The 15,056-nt window shown below is 43.3% G+C and overlaps 1 protein-coding gene across 5 annotated transcripts in view; it reads left to right on the forward strand.

Moving 5' to 3' along the window:
- Positions 1 to 3,221: 3,221 nt before the first annotated feature.
- eif4g1a (eukaryotic translation initiation factor 4 gamma, 1a) overlaps positions 3,222 to 15,056 on the forward strand; it is a 28,242-nt gene continuing 16,407 nt past the window's right edge. For 2 of the 5 annotated variants that reach the window (XM_023977318.2, XM_070436670.1), the window contains exons 1-7: positions 3,222 to 3,646; positions 6,034 to 6,152; positions 6,397 to 6,483; positions 6,676 to 6,708; positions 7,382 to 7,402; positions 8,175 to 8,354; positions 8,658 to 8,757. In XM_023977318.2, the coding sequence (XP_023833086.1) occupies positions 6,078 to 6,152; positions 6,397 to 6,483; positions 6,676 to 6,708; positions 7,382 to 7,402; positions 8,175 to 8,354; positions 8,658 to 8,757 (496 nt within the window). In that variant the 5' untranslated portion in view covers positions 3,222 to 3,646; positions 6,034 to 6,077. The remainder of the gene's footprint in view (positions 3,647 to 6,033; positions 6,153 to 6,396; positions 6,484 to 6,675; positions 6,709 to 7,381; positions 7,403 to 8,174; positions 8,355 to 8,657; positions 8,758 to 15,056) is intronic. The other 3 variants (XM_023977319.2, XM_070436672.1, XM_070436671.1) reach the window with 2 other exon arrangements.

Raw genomic sequence — 15,056 nt, forward strand, 5'->3', positions numbered from 1 at the left:
ATGGTGCTAACCTTGGAAAAGTAATTACATTTTCTTCTCCTTCCTTTATTACTAATAGAGAGACCAAATGGTGCAGTTCTATGCAATCTTATAGCCATACCAACTATATYAATATCAACCATCAGACAGGGCCTGCAACCGCCTATTGAACGAACGTAACTCGTTTGAGTTGGAGTTTCCATGTGACTTTAAAAATCATAAAGATCTTGGGTTGATCCATTTGCACGTCAGGAGCTTACTTCCTAAACTGGATTACATCAAGATCTGGGCTATGCAGATGAATACGGATATTCTGGTATCGACTGAAACTTGGATCTCTGGGGACGTTCTGGACTCTGATATTAATATTGAGGGCTATCATGTGTTCAGAGCTGACAGACAGGGTAGAGGTGGTGGAGTGACTATTTTTATTTAAAATAATTTCTCCTCCTCTCTGCCACAACAAATTAATTCAGACACTGGCCTCATTACGGGGAAAAAATGCCATCATTGATGCATTTAATCCCCATTTTATTTCTGCAGGCTATCTCTTTGAAATAACTTCTAAGGCTATTCACAATGATAYTGGGCTGGATGCTGATACGGGAAACTTGATGAATGATCAGAGAAATTATARTCAAATCTTTTCTTTAAGACTATTTACAGAAAAATAAGTCCTGTATGCTTGGCTAGCAATAGACAACAAGGGGCYAACACATTGGATCCTGGTCTGCTTAAGTGTTCCGCGCCCATCATTGATGGCTCAATAACCCACATTTTTTTATTTAACATTGTTATCAGGAAATATTCCAAAAGTMTGGAAATCATCTTGTGCTGCCACTCCTTAAGGACGGGGATAGTAGAGATCTTAATAACTATAGTCCCATTTCAAGGCTTCATTGTTTAGCTAGGATTCTCGAATCCTTGGTAAATGTACAAATTTGCTCTTATTTTTGTTGTTGTTGAATCGATCAGGGTTTAGGCCTGGGCATACCACTATTTCATCAACCACTTTAGTTGTTAATGATCTTGTCAGTGCTTTAGACACTAAAATGAAATGTGCTGCTCTGTTTGTGGACCTGTCWAAAGCTTTTGATACTGTTGATGATGCTATTTTATTGATTAAGTTGTCCTTGATAGGCCTGAGCTCTGACACCTGTTCATGGTTTCATGATTATCTTAAKGACAGAACTCAGGCCATCATGATGGATGGGGTTAAGTCTGAATTTCTTGAAGTACATAAAGGTGTACCACAGGGGTCAATTTTGGGACCTGCTCTCTTCACTATTTATATAAACACCATTGGTCAATCTGTACATTAAAAAAAAGTAATCTATATTTGGRTGATACTATTATGCATGCTATTGCCCTGACTGTTGATCTGGCTGTGTCAAAACTACAGTCAGATTTTAGAGCTATGCAGGAATACCTTGCTGATTTAAAACGTGTGCTTAATACAGGCTAAACGAAAGACATGTTGTTTTTAAACTCTTGTAAGAATGTTTCAGATGAATTACATGTTCACTCATTAGATGGTTCTCCAATCTAACGTGTTCCCACATATAAAGACTTCAGCATTTGGATTGATATGGATTTGACGTTTAAAAAATATATCGATGAGCTGGTTAAGAAGGTAAGATTTAAAGTTGGCTTTTTCTACAGAAACAGATAGTGCCTTTCTCTAAGCAGTAGGAAGTAGAATATTCAGTCAACCTTTTTATCTGTTCTTTATTATGGTGATATTATTTATCAAAGTGCAGCTGCTACTACTCTTAAACCTTTGGTTGCTCTCCACCACAGTGCCCTTGGTTTTGTTACAGTTTTGATACTCATCACTGTATCCTGTATCAAAAGCTTGGCTGGACTTTACTAAAGACCCGTAGATCTCTACATTACTCCCTTTTTTTTCACGGCCCYACTTCATAACCTTCCGTCTTATCTAACTTTGCTGTGGAAGTGTAGACACCGGACATGCCTAACCCGTTCACAGGATTGGTTAACTCTTGAGGTTCCYAGGGTCTCCACTGAGCTAGGTAACTCTGCTTTTAGTTTTAATGCACCGTATTGCTGGAACAAAATTCTAAATACATTTCTTCTTGGTGTTCTGGTGCCATTTGGGTAATTTTAAGTATTGATTGGGGATTTATTTGTGGATGAATGTAACTGTTTTTCTGGGTMATTTGTGATGTTTTATTTSTGCTTACCATGACTGTGTTTTTGTATTCTAATATTTGTAATTATATATTTTGTATTTAATGTGTATTTTATATTGTATTATACAGGGCGCATTTGGAAAAGAGACCTAGGTCTCAATATGTCTTCCCTGTCAAAATAAATAATACCAATCTGACTCATAATCTCTGAACGTTGAACAAGTTCCTCTGAAGATGATGAAAGTGATTATGACTGAAGAACCAAACCTGTATGGGTGTCTCAAGAACTGTTGTGTGTACTCTGGGGCCATATGTATCAAGCCTGTCAACGAACKAATGCCTTTTAGAATCATCCACAATTAATACGATTACATGGACAGGGGATACCTGATCCTAGATCAGTGCTCCTATTCTGAGACACTTTGATACATACAGCTTCTGGTGTTTCTCATGTGTTTGAAGCACCATGCTCCAATCCACTGAGCCATTCGAGTGCACAGTTGGAGCACAGTATGAGAGGAAATAMTTTTAGAATCTTCAGGTCCAAAGCAACTAGACAAGTGCCACTTATTTTGTTCTCCAGAGGCTAAGTGGGTACAGTCAAGTTAAATTACCTTTATTATATCAATACTGCAGTTGGAAATCCACAGTTGAGTTTGAAGAGGGGAATGAATCCACAATCATGTGGGGTTTGTGTGACCCCTGAGAAAGATTGAAGGATATACATCAACCACCACTGATTGACTCATTCTTATCACTATTTACTTCTGCATTGTGCCACCTCTTCATTGAAAACTACTGTATTATATCAATTAATAACTTATTGACTAAATTACATATTTCTTATATGTGTAGGCCTAGCACAGACATGTCAAGTTATTGGCCTTGATCAATTACAAACAAATGTCTACTCTTGAGAATATGTAATTTCTCATGAATACAACATTATGCAATAAAAGCTCTTAAAAATTATTTATACAACACGTATATGAAGTTTGTGTACAGAAGTGCAAAACGCTAATGTTCGTGTCCACTGTCACATGACGGAGGATGCGTCATCAACTAACGATTTTCCCGGAAGTACCCATGCGACTTACCAGGCTCACCGTCCGGCCGGCTCCAGCGGACGAGAATGCATCGCAACATGGCCTCGCTGTAAACCGAACGAAACCCCAGTAGATTGTGTATTTTACCGGCAATCCGTCACCATCGGCGCCTTGATCATGGACCTCCGGTCCAGGGGCTTTTTCCGGAGGCATTGGAGTTGTCAATAATAATCTTCAAGTGCTATATTAATACATTTTATGCTCTWCTCACTTTTGCACGCTCCATGGATTTAAAGAACAAGTGACAGCAATAGCACTCACCCCAATAAGGGCACCACTTTCCATTTGGAGGAGAGGACAAGAAACTACACTACAATTTTTAAGTAACGGACGATCGGGTGTAATATATATTTTCCACTGTTGAGTCCAGTCTTCGCTCATATCCCTCACAGACACAATTCATAACCGGTAAGAATCCAGTGTTCGCTACCTGCTATCGATCTTTGAAAGACAATTGGATGAAGGCCCTGCTCTGTCAGTCCATTTACAAGGTTAGCTTAGCTAGCTAGTTTAGAAGAGTAGCTCATGTTAGCTAGCTACATGTAAAATCGCTAGTAAGCTAAAATGGAATATTGTCTTTCGTTGTCTGCTAGTCAAAACGAGCTTGATAGCTAACMTTTTGAGTTTAAACTAATGCCAGTTCATGTCGGTGTTTGAAGTGGGTGAACGTATTGGTAAATTAGTTAGCGAGCTAACGCTAGCCTGGAATGTTAATGCCACCTCTTTCTAGCTTTCTAATCTTCCCTCTTTTGAACGTTCAATATGACAGTTCCCCTCGAAACAAATTGACTAACCATCATCACCATTTCGTTAGCTTGTGTTTTACTTCAATGCRGATCTGGCAATTTACACATGAGTTTTTTAAATCACACTGTTTTAAAATATGTAACGTTGGTTAATCCGACCTGTCAACATAGCTAAATCTAGGTAAGGCAATTGTCATGCTGGTTTTTCTATGTGTGCGGCTTGGTTGGGCCTACAATGAATTCATTCTGATCGCAAGACTAGCATACCAATTAACATATGAAAGTGTATCAACTATTTCAATTGGATACCAAGAAAGTCATATCTTTAATATTGCGATGCACAAATGTTGTGTCGACWTGTCAATGCAGAATTTATCAGTCACTCGACATTACTATGAGAGACACGTAAACTACCACACAGGCTAGCTAGCTAGCTAGCTAGCGCGCGTTAGCTAGTGGAGTGTGTTTGACATCCACTATCATTGGACCCCGGCGGTATTTGCATGCTAGAAGGCCTTCCTTGCAATTTGACCCATCCGTAATGTTAGTTGTACCGAATCAAACCACAAACCGATCGTGTTATCATAGGGTTATTTCATGGTCTTTATTTTTATTTAGTGCCTAAAATGTGTTTACCAAAGAATGGGCGAGCCACAGATGGGATAACATAGCTAACACCGGCTACTTGCTAGYTAGTAGTTAGCTAGCCATATGACACGTCTTCCTAATGTGGGATCGCCTCTTTAGACCATGTGATAACAGTTTGACACTACTTCTTTTCATGCTTGAATTAATGGCAACACTGTAGCAATAAGTAATGGGAATTTGCGAAACCTCTTAAATGTCTCAGTAGTCCCATGCTTAACAGTAAAAGTATACAGAAAATATAGAGAATCTCAAACATTGTAACCACTAACCAGCACATATCTAAAAAATTGGGGAAATCTGTTACAATCAAATAGAGGCTACTGGCAAGTGAACTTTGACCTGAAACAATACATTCTCTGATACTAACTAACCAGTTAGTTCAATTGAGCGTGAGTGAATGTACCAGCTCAGGCCAGCGTGAGCCTAATCCCCAAGAACGGATGCAGAGAAGTGAATATATATTTTAGATTTTTATTTAACCTTTTATTTAACAAGGCAAGTTAAGAACAAATTCTTATTTCACAATGACGGCCTACCCCGGCTAAACCCTCCCCGAACCCGGACGACGCTGGGCTAATTGTGTACCGCCCAATGGGACTCCCGATCACGTCCTCTAGCACTGAGATGCAGTGCCTTAGACCGTTGCGCCACTCGGACCCCATGACCCCAGTAAGTGGTTTTTCGCCTTCTAATCCACATGTCATGTCAAATTTATCTCCCCCATCAATATGTGAGTTGACGATAGTCATGGTGCGACGTGTTTGCGACGTGTTTTTTATTTTATTGTTATCATCTGCCTGGAGGATCAATAGATGGTTCAACTGCCCCTATAGTGGAGATGTGGTAATTACCCGTAACCCAATTCAACCCCCGGAGGGTTTTGATCTCTCTCTTGTTCCTGGTCTAAATAGCGGTTAAGAGGTATATGCAAGTTTCCCCAGCTGATAGAGGCTAAACCTAGAAGACTAAGTGGAAAGTGAAGGAGGGATATAGGGAGGTGAAAATAAGTGTGTATTGGCGCAAGGGTACAGGGAGGAGGCATTACTGTTATCAGGGCAGGGTCAGTAAACACCACCCTTGCTGCTTGGCGGGACAACCTTTCTATAGCGCAGACAAACCCACTAACCCATTTCCAATTTTGGAACTCGGCTCAACAACAATGCTGTCACAACTTCTGACAACCCTGTTAGTGGAAGCCCATGAACTTCATAGGGGGTTAACTTGAGGCTGCTCGCTCATCGGTCACTGGGCAAGGTGTCCAGGTTATTATTGTATATCTAGTCTACTCACCATAGCCTAGTCCGACTAGTTTGAAACTGGGTAGATTGTAGTCTTCTGTGGTTTTTTGTTGATTTTGAATTTTTTGTTGTTTTGCTAACTCTTCCTCCTCCTCCTCCTCAGATCGGCTGGCAAGTCAGCGCCACCCTAATGCAGAACCAAGTGAAATGAACAAACCACCGCAGCCTATAACGGGACCCACCTCTGTCCCACACCCCTCCCCCTCCCCTGGACTGACACAGGTGAGAGCCAATGACAAGACCCAGCGTGTGCTGACTGGTCAGGGGAGCGTTCATTCGGAAAAAAAAAACGTGAGAACGTTTTGAAACTGGGACATGCTACCTGAACTTGTCCAATAAGGATGCACATTTTTGTTTTCCATTTTGAAATGTTTTTCTACATTGTACCCTATTGAACAAAACCCATCTTTGGCAGGAAGTTATCTAACTAACGTAGTTGTGTTTCTCTCCCTCCCTTTTCTCCCAGGCTGCCTATGCCCCAGGACAGCCCCCTTCTCTCGTCTTCGCCACCCCACCACCTCAACAAATGAACTCTTCACCGCAACCGCGACAGGTATTGCCCTCTCCATCTCTCTCATTCTATTTCCTGCTCTTTTGCTCACGCTCTGTAAATGTCCAAGCTTCTGTTACGCTGTTAACTCCAACTCTTGCTCAACTGTAACGCTTTGGTCCAACCTGTTTGTGTTTAAGTGTCTCTGGCTACCAACCTTGATCTCTTGCTCTCTTTTGCTGTCCTCCCTCCCAGTTCGCCGCAGGGCCTCGTGCTTTACACCAACAGGTACTAACTCCCCTCACCTTCCCCAAAATGTCTGTCATCCCGACCTGAAAGTAGACCGCTGTGCGTGAATGCAATTTAACTTCAGAGAAAGATGAGGCTAAACAGMCAATTTAGTTCTGATCAGACCCAGCTGTAACTAGATGCAAAACCACCTGATTTTGAATGAAATATTTCAAAAAGTATCAATCCAGGCCATGAGTAGAGTGCCGGGCTATAATCCTCAGCCCTTTTGTGGCTCTCCAGGACCAAGGWTTCCAGTAGTGATGTGTTCAGGCTGCTAATTACATAGGTTGCCCTTGGTTACATCTGATTCCACCCACTGTAGGACTATACAGTAAAGTTCCTAGGCACCAGGGTCCATTGGTTTTTACATTTCACCTGTCCATGTATAAATTCGTTTCCCTAATCAGGCAAAGTGCCAGCCAACCCATCAGCCAGGCCTACGATCAATAGGCTTGAATGAAACTAGGAACACGCCTACGGTAGTTCCTTGTGGATTTAACTAGCTTTATTTTTACTTGATGGCTTCATATTTTCTGGTAGTCAGCAGCGAACTGTTAGTGGCTGAGTGTTATACTGCTTCTTCTCATTCTCTCGTTCCTTCTGCTCTTCTCCTCCTCCTCTCACCCCCCCCCCCTCTCTTGCTCTCTGCCCGTGTGTTGTGCGGCTGAAGGGCGGATACAGGGCACTGCAGGTAACAGCTTCTTTTCCTTCTCACCCTCCTCTCGGTTCGTCTAACCTAGCCGTAGTTTAGTCTGAGTCTATAGAACTAACGTCCAAAAGTTTATTCTCGACCCTTGCCCAAGGGCTGACAATAATCAGTGATCATTGGCAAAATACTTTTGTTGGTTAGATGCTAGCTATGATCATTGTTGAAACTTGTAGCTGATCCTGCTTCAGTTTAATCCTGCTCCGTCCTATTATAGCCTAATTCCCAGTCTCCTTTGAAATACTAACCAGAGCCTGTATCCACAAAGTGTCTTTTGACTAGGAGTCCTGATCTAGGATTTGTCCATAGAATCGTATTCAATACTATCGAAAAAGCCAAACGGATCCTAGATCAGCACTCCTACTCTGAGACGCTTTGTAAATACTGGGCCAGGATGGATATAGCCACTCCCTGTCAGTCATGGGGGATTCTCATACTCGCTACTCTATGAACATGCACCCATGAGGTTTCCAGTTTTTCACAACACAGGCTTGTAAATCCCAAACTAAAACCCCCTGGCAGTCATCGTGTGTGCAGTGTGTTCAGCTCTCTGGAGTCTCGACCTACCTCAACCATCTGACAGTTTCAACATGTGACATTTTAACACCGCAGTACACACACACACACACACACACACACACACACACACACACACACACACACACACACACACACACAGCTCACCATTTCGCTCATACACACACTCAAATATACCGTAGAAATATACTGACAGTTTCTCTCCCCTCCATCTCTCTAGCCCTACTATGCCAACAGGGCCACCATGCCCACCAGTGCCCCCCGGGTCCAGACCAGCAGCGGGCCTCGTCCGGTGGGTCCCACCCACGTCTACCAGCCCAGCTCMCAGATGATGATGATCCCTGGGCAGCAGCTGTCCTTTGCTGGGTCCCCTCAGGGCTACTTCATCCCCCCTGGACAGGTGCCACAACTGGTCATGATTACTTTATGTTAACGGTTAACTTCACTTGAATATAGGGTTGCAAGATTCCATCAAATTCACAGCTTTCCGGAATTTCGTGGAAGTTTTGGGAAATTTGCTATCCTAATTGTATAACACCTCTCGTACAGTATTCCAGCACCAAAAAGTCTAAAATCAACATACTGTTGTAGCTATACTGAAATGCAGCAAACAAGAAGCTTGACACCTTTAGGACAGGTAACTCACTGTCCTATACCTATAAACAGTTCTAAGTGTCCTCTCTGCCCCTCTCTCTCTCTGTAGTACCGGGCTCCCTACATGCCACCCAGTCCACAATACCCCGTGACCAGCGGCACGGCAGGCTTCTACCCAGGAACCAGCCCGGCTGAATACCCCACCTATGGTAAGGGGCTCTACTCTGGGCCGTGGCCCAACAGCCAAGCATGACCACAACCACAATCTGGATTAGAACCACAGGCACGACTAGATCAGCAGCTGGAACTCGAACCAAAACCTAGTGTTGAACTGCAGTCACTGCTAGAACCACAACCATGGCTAGTTAGTTAGCTGTGTTTATTTTACAGTTGCTCTTAGTCAGGGCATAAATGTAACTTTTTGGTCCACCASCCACTGTGGCAGGTAGATAAMAACAATACATTTTACCAGACAAAATATTTTTGGCYTGCTAAAATTACACCAACAAAACACACAAAAAACGAACAAGCATGCTTTGTAATGTATCTAGAACAATACATACAACAATACAATACATTACTAGTAGGGATGCAACGGACAGTGGGCCCACGGTACGGTTTCGGTATCTTTATATTTAAGAAACATAACACAGCACCCTTTAAACAATGAACTSTTTATTTTGCCTATAGACAAAACTTTCCATTCAGAAAAATGACAGCATGACTGACTAGGCCTGGTTTCTGTCTCTACTGTATGAAATCAAGGGGAGATTAACATTCAAATTGAAAGTGCTTCTTAGCTTTGACGACCTGTAGGTTCTTTGCCTTCTCTATTTTAAATAAACAGGGTACGTACTTRTATAGGCAATATTTAAATTTACAAATAACAAAGTGCAACATCAAGTTGGTACCCTATATGAGATATCTATTCCTTTATGTTGAGGTTCTTTTTAGGTTCTTCTGTAAAAAGATAAGCATGTCAACATTCTCTGAAGCAAGACGAGAACGGCTTGCACTGACAATGTCCCCTGCGTTGGCGAGAACTCTCACTTGCAACAGAGGTTCCCGGGACACTGAGGCACTGTTGTGCAAGTTTTGTAACATGGGTGAACTTTGACTGGTTAGTTTTCCACCACACAAAAGGATCAGCATCCACATGAAGGCAATCTGCTGCCTTGTATGAGGTGACCACCTCAATCATTTTGGAAAAGGGCTTGGTCTGCTCCTCTGCTTTGAAAAGCTCCCCAGATAACTCTGCCATGGCGATCTTYTTTTGAGGAGGGGATAATGATGGATTTTCTTCCTCTGTGGATGGCCCTGCTTGAAACTGCAAGAAAAATGGCTGGTAATAATAAATAATAATACAATTATTATTAAGTGACACATATCTCATCACATTTTAACGCACATGATAAAAGCAATATCATTAAAAATAGATCAAATACCTGATGTTCATGCTCCACAATTTCCTTGAGGTCCTTGTGGACTCTGTCGCAGCAGGCTGGCAGGGATTTAAACCTTGGATCAAGGGCTGTAGATCTGTGAAGGTAGTCCAGAAGATCCCGGTCTGTGTATCTTCTCTCCAAGTCCTGAGTGATGGCCTCCTTGGCCTCCCTGATGGTTGCACTGTCCTCAGGACCTGGTGCCATGGATTTGATAATCATTGTCTTTCGAGGGATCATTGATGAGGTTTCACTRCTCATGAGAGTTGTCATTGTTTGAGTAGCCAAAATGAGTTCTTCTGCCTGCTTCAGTTCACTGTCAGTCAGCATGGCTATGTCTTTGACCGACTTCTTCACCGCCTTGTCCAATACAGCAGAGTAGATGGCCGGTTGCTGTTCCACATAATGTTCCAGCATGTCACGTGTGGTATTCCAATGGGTTGTGATGGATTGGATGTCATGGATTCATTTGTGCTTTGGTATCTCTTGCTTGACTGTCAACTTGGTGAGCAGTGGTGTTTTTGTGGTAGGGGGGAAGTCAACACTTTTCTGACCTTCCCCAGGAGGCGGGACACTGCCTTGAGAGAGAGACTGCCCTCTTGGCTGCAAGGTTCAGGATGTGTGTAAAACATCCAATGTGGGGGCCCAAACCCATCGGCTTCACGGATGGCATTCACTATGTTTTGTGAGTTATCTGTAGTGGCTGGGATTGTGCTATTTGGTCTCTCTTGCTTCCACTCCGTCACAGCGTTCATTAGTTCAAGGGCTACCCCTTCATCAACCCAATYCAGTACATAGTGAACCGTCACAGTGAGGTAGCCTTGAGTTGCTCTGGAGGTCCAACTATCAGTGGAGAGAGCTTGATAGGGTTCATATCCAATTTCTCTCCGTATTTAAAAAAAATGTATTTATTTAACCTTTATTTAACTAGGCAGGTCAGTTAAGAACAAATTCTTATTTTCAATGACGGCCTAGGAACAGTGGGTTAACTKCCTTGTTCAGGGGCAGAACGACAGATGTGTACCTTCTCAGCTCGGTGATTCAAACTTGCAACCTTTTGGTTACTAGTCCAACGCTTTAACCACTAGGCTACTCTGCCACCCTTGTTAACGCGGTTAAACATTTTTCATCAGGTGATGAAATCCCGAGTCAGTAACCACTGAATAGGGCTGCAAATCTTTGGCTATGAATACTCCCACTGCTTTCGTTATTTCTTTGTTTTTCTGAATTTGTYGCAAATTGTTGTTGGAAGGCARCAGCGAGAAATTGTTGTGTTTTCGCTAACGAGTGGACTCTCCTTGCTCCAGCTCCACCTGCAAGGGATACGGCCGAGTGATGACGATTTAAATTACACATGTTAGAAGTGTTTCCACTCGAGTAGCCGACAGTGGCAAAGCAATGCTTGCAGACTGTACTTTGTTTGTTTATTGTCTGGGGTTCTTACCCTCATCATCGTATTGAACGCCAAAATGTTCCCACACAGCGGATTTGAAAGACAGCTGTGCCTCTTCAAATTTGCTTCTCTCTGTTTCGCTAGCGCTCGCCATTGTCACGTTGGAGCTGAGAGAATATTTGTTTTTAGTTTCCTCTCTCTTCATGGGGCCCCCTTAAGGGAGGTTTCCTACTGAGATGTCATTGCAAATCGTCCATTGGTTTGGTTGTTTAAGGGGAGGGGGTTGCGGTCACTGCGGTTGCCACATTTTGAGCCATTGCTGTGAGGTAAAGTTTGTCAGCCCTCAGGAGTCCCCTAATGGCCTGGGGCCCCAAGCAGTTGCCTGCCAAGCCTGTTCTCAAGTTGCGCGTCTGGTTCTGTGGATCTGAATGTACAATGTGCGTGTAGTCTGCAGCGCGTTTTGAAAATTATAGGAAAATGACAGGCATATCGTAATTCCGTGGTTCACGTGTGCGTATTGAACGGTTGAACGGTTCGACAACATACGGTGTCTCATTGCATCCCTAATTACTAGTAAGAAGTAACTAATGTGATATATTAAATAATATTTTTTGTCACCTGAGCCCTTAATTTTCCCCCCGGAACATGACCCGTTAAACCGCACTTATTAACACCCGCTCGCTTAACCCGGAAGCCAGCTGCACCAATGTGTCGGAGGAAACACCTTTCAACTGGTGACCGAAGTCAGCTTGCAGGCGCCCGGCCTGTCACAAGGAGTCGCTAGAGCGCTATGAGCAAAGTAAAGCCCCCCTGACCAAATACTCCCCTAACCCGGACGATGGTGAGCCAATTGTGCGCCGCCCTATGGGACTTCAGGTCACARCCGGTAATGACACAGCCTGGGATCGAACCCCAGGTTGTAGTGATGCCGCAACACTGCAATGCGGTGCCTTAGACCGCTGTGCCACTCGGGAGCCTGTGACCTGAGTCTTTTAACCAAAATACTGTATCACAGATGAGACAAAAAYGCTCACGGGGCGGGAGGTTACCGTGGTAGCGCAACTCSYCATGTTTGTGCCTMTGWGATTGAGTCTGACTAGTAGAAGCGTTCTCTTCCCTAGCAGTTGAAACTCAAAGATAGAAAAACAACCTAGCTTGTGAACAAAACAATGTAAATAGTGAAGAAACACAAGGACAGTCTCACTTCGGTKGACTTTAGTTTCAAGTAAATTAGACCAACTTTTGTGCCTGTGGGTAGGCTTCTAAAAATGAATCTGACTCAGATCTTCACATGCGCAGAGGCCACAGCAAGGCTGTGTTGCAGCGCAAGTGGAAYGMGYTACAGTTGAAGTCGGAAGTTTACATACACCTTAGCCAAATACATTTAAACTCAGTTTTTCACAATTCCTGACATTTAATGTGGATCACCACTTTATTTTAAGACTGTGAAATGTCCGAATAATAGTAGAGAGAAATATTTATTTCAGCTTTATTTCTTTCATCACATTCCCAGTGGGTCAGAAGTTTACATACAAATTAGTGTATTTGGTAGCATTGCCTTTAAATGGTTTACTTGGGTCAAACATTTCAGGTAGCCTTCCACAAGCTTCCAACAGTAAGTTGGGTGAATTTTGGCCCATTCCTCCTGACAGAGTGGTTTAGCTGAGTCGGGTTTGTAGGTCTCTTTGTTTGCACACACTTTTTCAGTTCTGCCACAAATGTTCTATAGGATTGAGGTCAGGGCTTTGTGATGGCCACTCCAATACCTTGACTTTGTTGTCCTTAAGCCATTTTGCCACAACTTTGGAAGTATGCTTGGGGTCATTGTCCATTTGGAAGACCCATTTGCGACCAAGCTTTACTTCCTGACTGTGTCTTTAGATGTTGCTTCATATACCCACATCATTTTCCTACCTCATGATGCCATCTATTTTGTGAAGTGCACCAGTCCCTCCTGCAGCAAGCACCCCACAACATGATGCTGCCACCCTGTGCTTCACGGTTGGGATGGTGTTCTTCGGCTTGCAAGACTTCCCTTTTGTCCTCCAAACATAACAAGGTCATAATGGCCAAACAGTTCTATTTTTTGTTTCATCAGACCTAAGGAGATTTCTCCAAAAGTACGATCTTTGTCCCCGTGTGCAGTTGCGAACGTAAGTCTGGCTTTTTTTATGGTGGTTTTGGAGCAGTGGCTTCTTCCTTGCTGAGTGGCCTTTCAGGTTATATCGACATAGGACTCGTTTTACTGTGGATATAGATACTTTGTACGGTTTCCTCCAGCATCTTCACAAGGTCCTTTGCTGTTGTTCTGGGATTGATTTGCACTTTTCGCACCAAAATACGTTCATCTCTAGGAGACGAACGTTCTCCTTCCTGAGCGGTATGATGGCTGCGTGGTCCCATGGTGTTTATACTTGCATACTACATTTTTGTACAGATGAACGTGGTACCTTCAGGCGTTTGGAAATTGCTCCCAAGGATGAACCAGACTTGTGGAGGTCTACAATTTTTTTCTGAGGTCTTGGCTGATTTCTTTTGATGTCCCCATGATGTCAAGCAGAGGCACTGAGTTTGAAGGTAKGCCTTGAAATACATCCACAGGTACACCTCCAATTGACTCAAATGATGTCAATTAGCCTATCAGAAGCTTCTAAAGCCATGACATAATTTTCTGGAATTTTCCAAGCTGTTTAAAGGCATAGTCGACTTAGTGTATGTAAACTTCTGACCCACTGGAATTGYGATACAGTGAATAATGAGTGAAATAATCTGTCTGYAAACAATTGTTGGAACAATTACTTGTRTCATGCGYAAAGTAGATGTYCTAWCCRACTTGCCAAAACTGTAGTTTGTTAACAAGAAATTTGTGGAGTGGTTGAAAAACGAGTTTTAATGACTCCAACGTAAGTGTATGTAAACTTCAACTCTATATAGGCTTCGTAGTTCTTTGACTTTGTGCGATTTCATTTTCCAGCTATGAAACAATGGCTGAAATACTTTGAAAACAGCTACAGCAGAATAGATTTTACTATAAAAGTTTTCACACTTGATTTATATTTATTCACAAATGCGAGTGAAATGCTTGCACTGTGGAACCCTGACCACGCGCCAACGTGGCTGGTGAAGTCTTACCTGCCAATGCCGACATCTACCCGCATTTGGCAGGTGGCGGGTGTTAATTTTAGGGCCTGATCTTAGTTGATCTTACAGTTGGTCAGTCAGTTGATCTTAGGTTCTTTACCGTATGGCTTTGCTGGTTGTTTGTGGTGGTTTTGCCTGGCAGGTGTTTGTGTGTATGGTGGTCTTTGTTTCTCTAAGGATCCAAGGCTGTGTGTGTGTGTGTGTGTTTTCTTCTGGCTTTGTTTCGGCTCTATCAGTCTGTGTTCTGTCTTCTCACCTGCTGCCTCTTACTGCCTTAACACCCTGCTTACCTCTGGTTCCCTTCTCATTCACTCACTCTGCATCTGTCTCTTCCTGTCCTCCCTATCTCTCTCTCCTTTTTCTCTCTTCCCTTCCCTCGCTTCCTTCCTCTCCTCCCCCTGTCGTGTTCAGAGCCCTCTCTGGCTGCGAGGGAAAGGCGGGGGGGTGGGGGGAGAGGGGGCGGGCGAGAGAACGGGCGTCTTTCTCTCCACGGCGCTCCTCTCACCTCCCAGCGCTACCCCGGTGAGTAAGT

Source organism: Salvelinus sp. IW2-2015, linkage group LG32, assembly GCF_002910315.2.
Source record: "Salvelinus sp. IW2-2015 linkage group LG32, ASM291031v2, whole genome shotgun sequence".
Lineage (NCBI taxonomy): Eukaryota > Metazoa > Chordata > Actinopteri > Salmoniformes > Salmonidae > Salvelinus > Salvelinus sp. IW2-2015.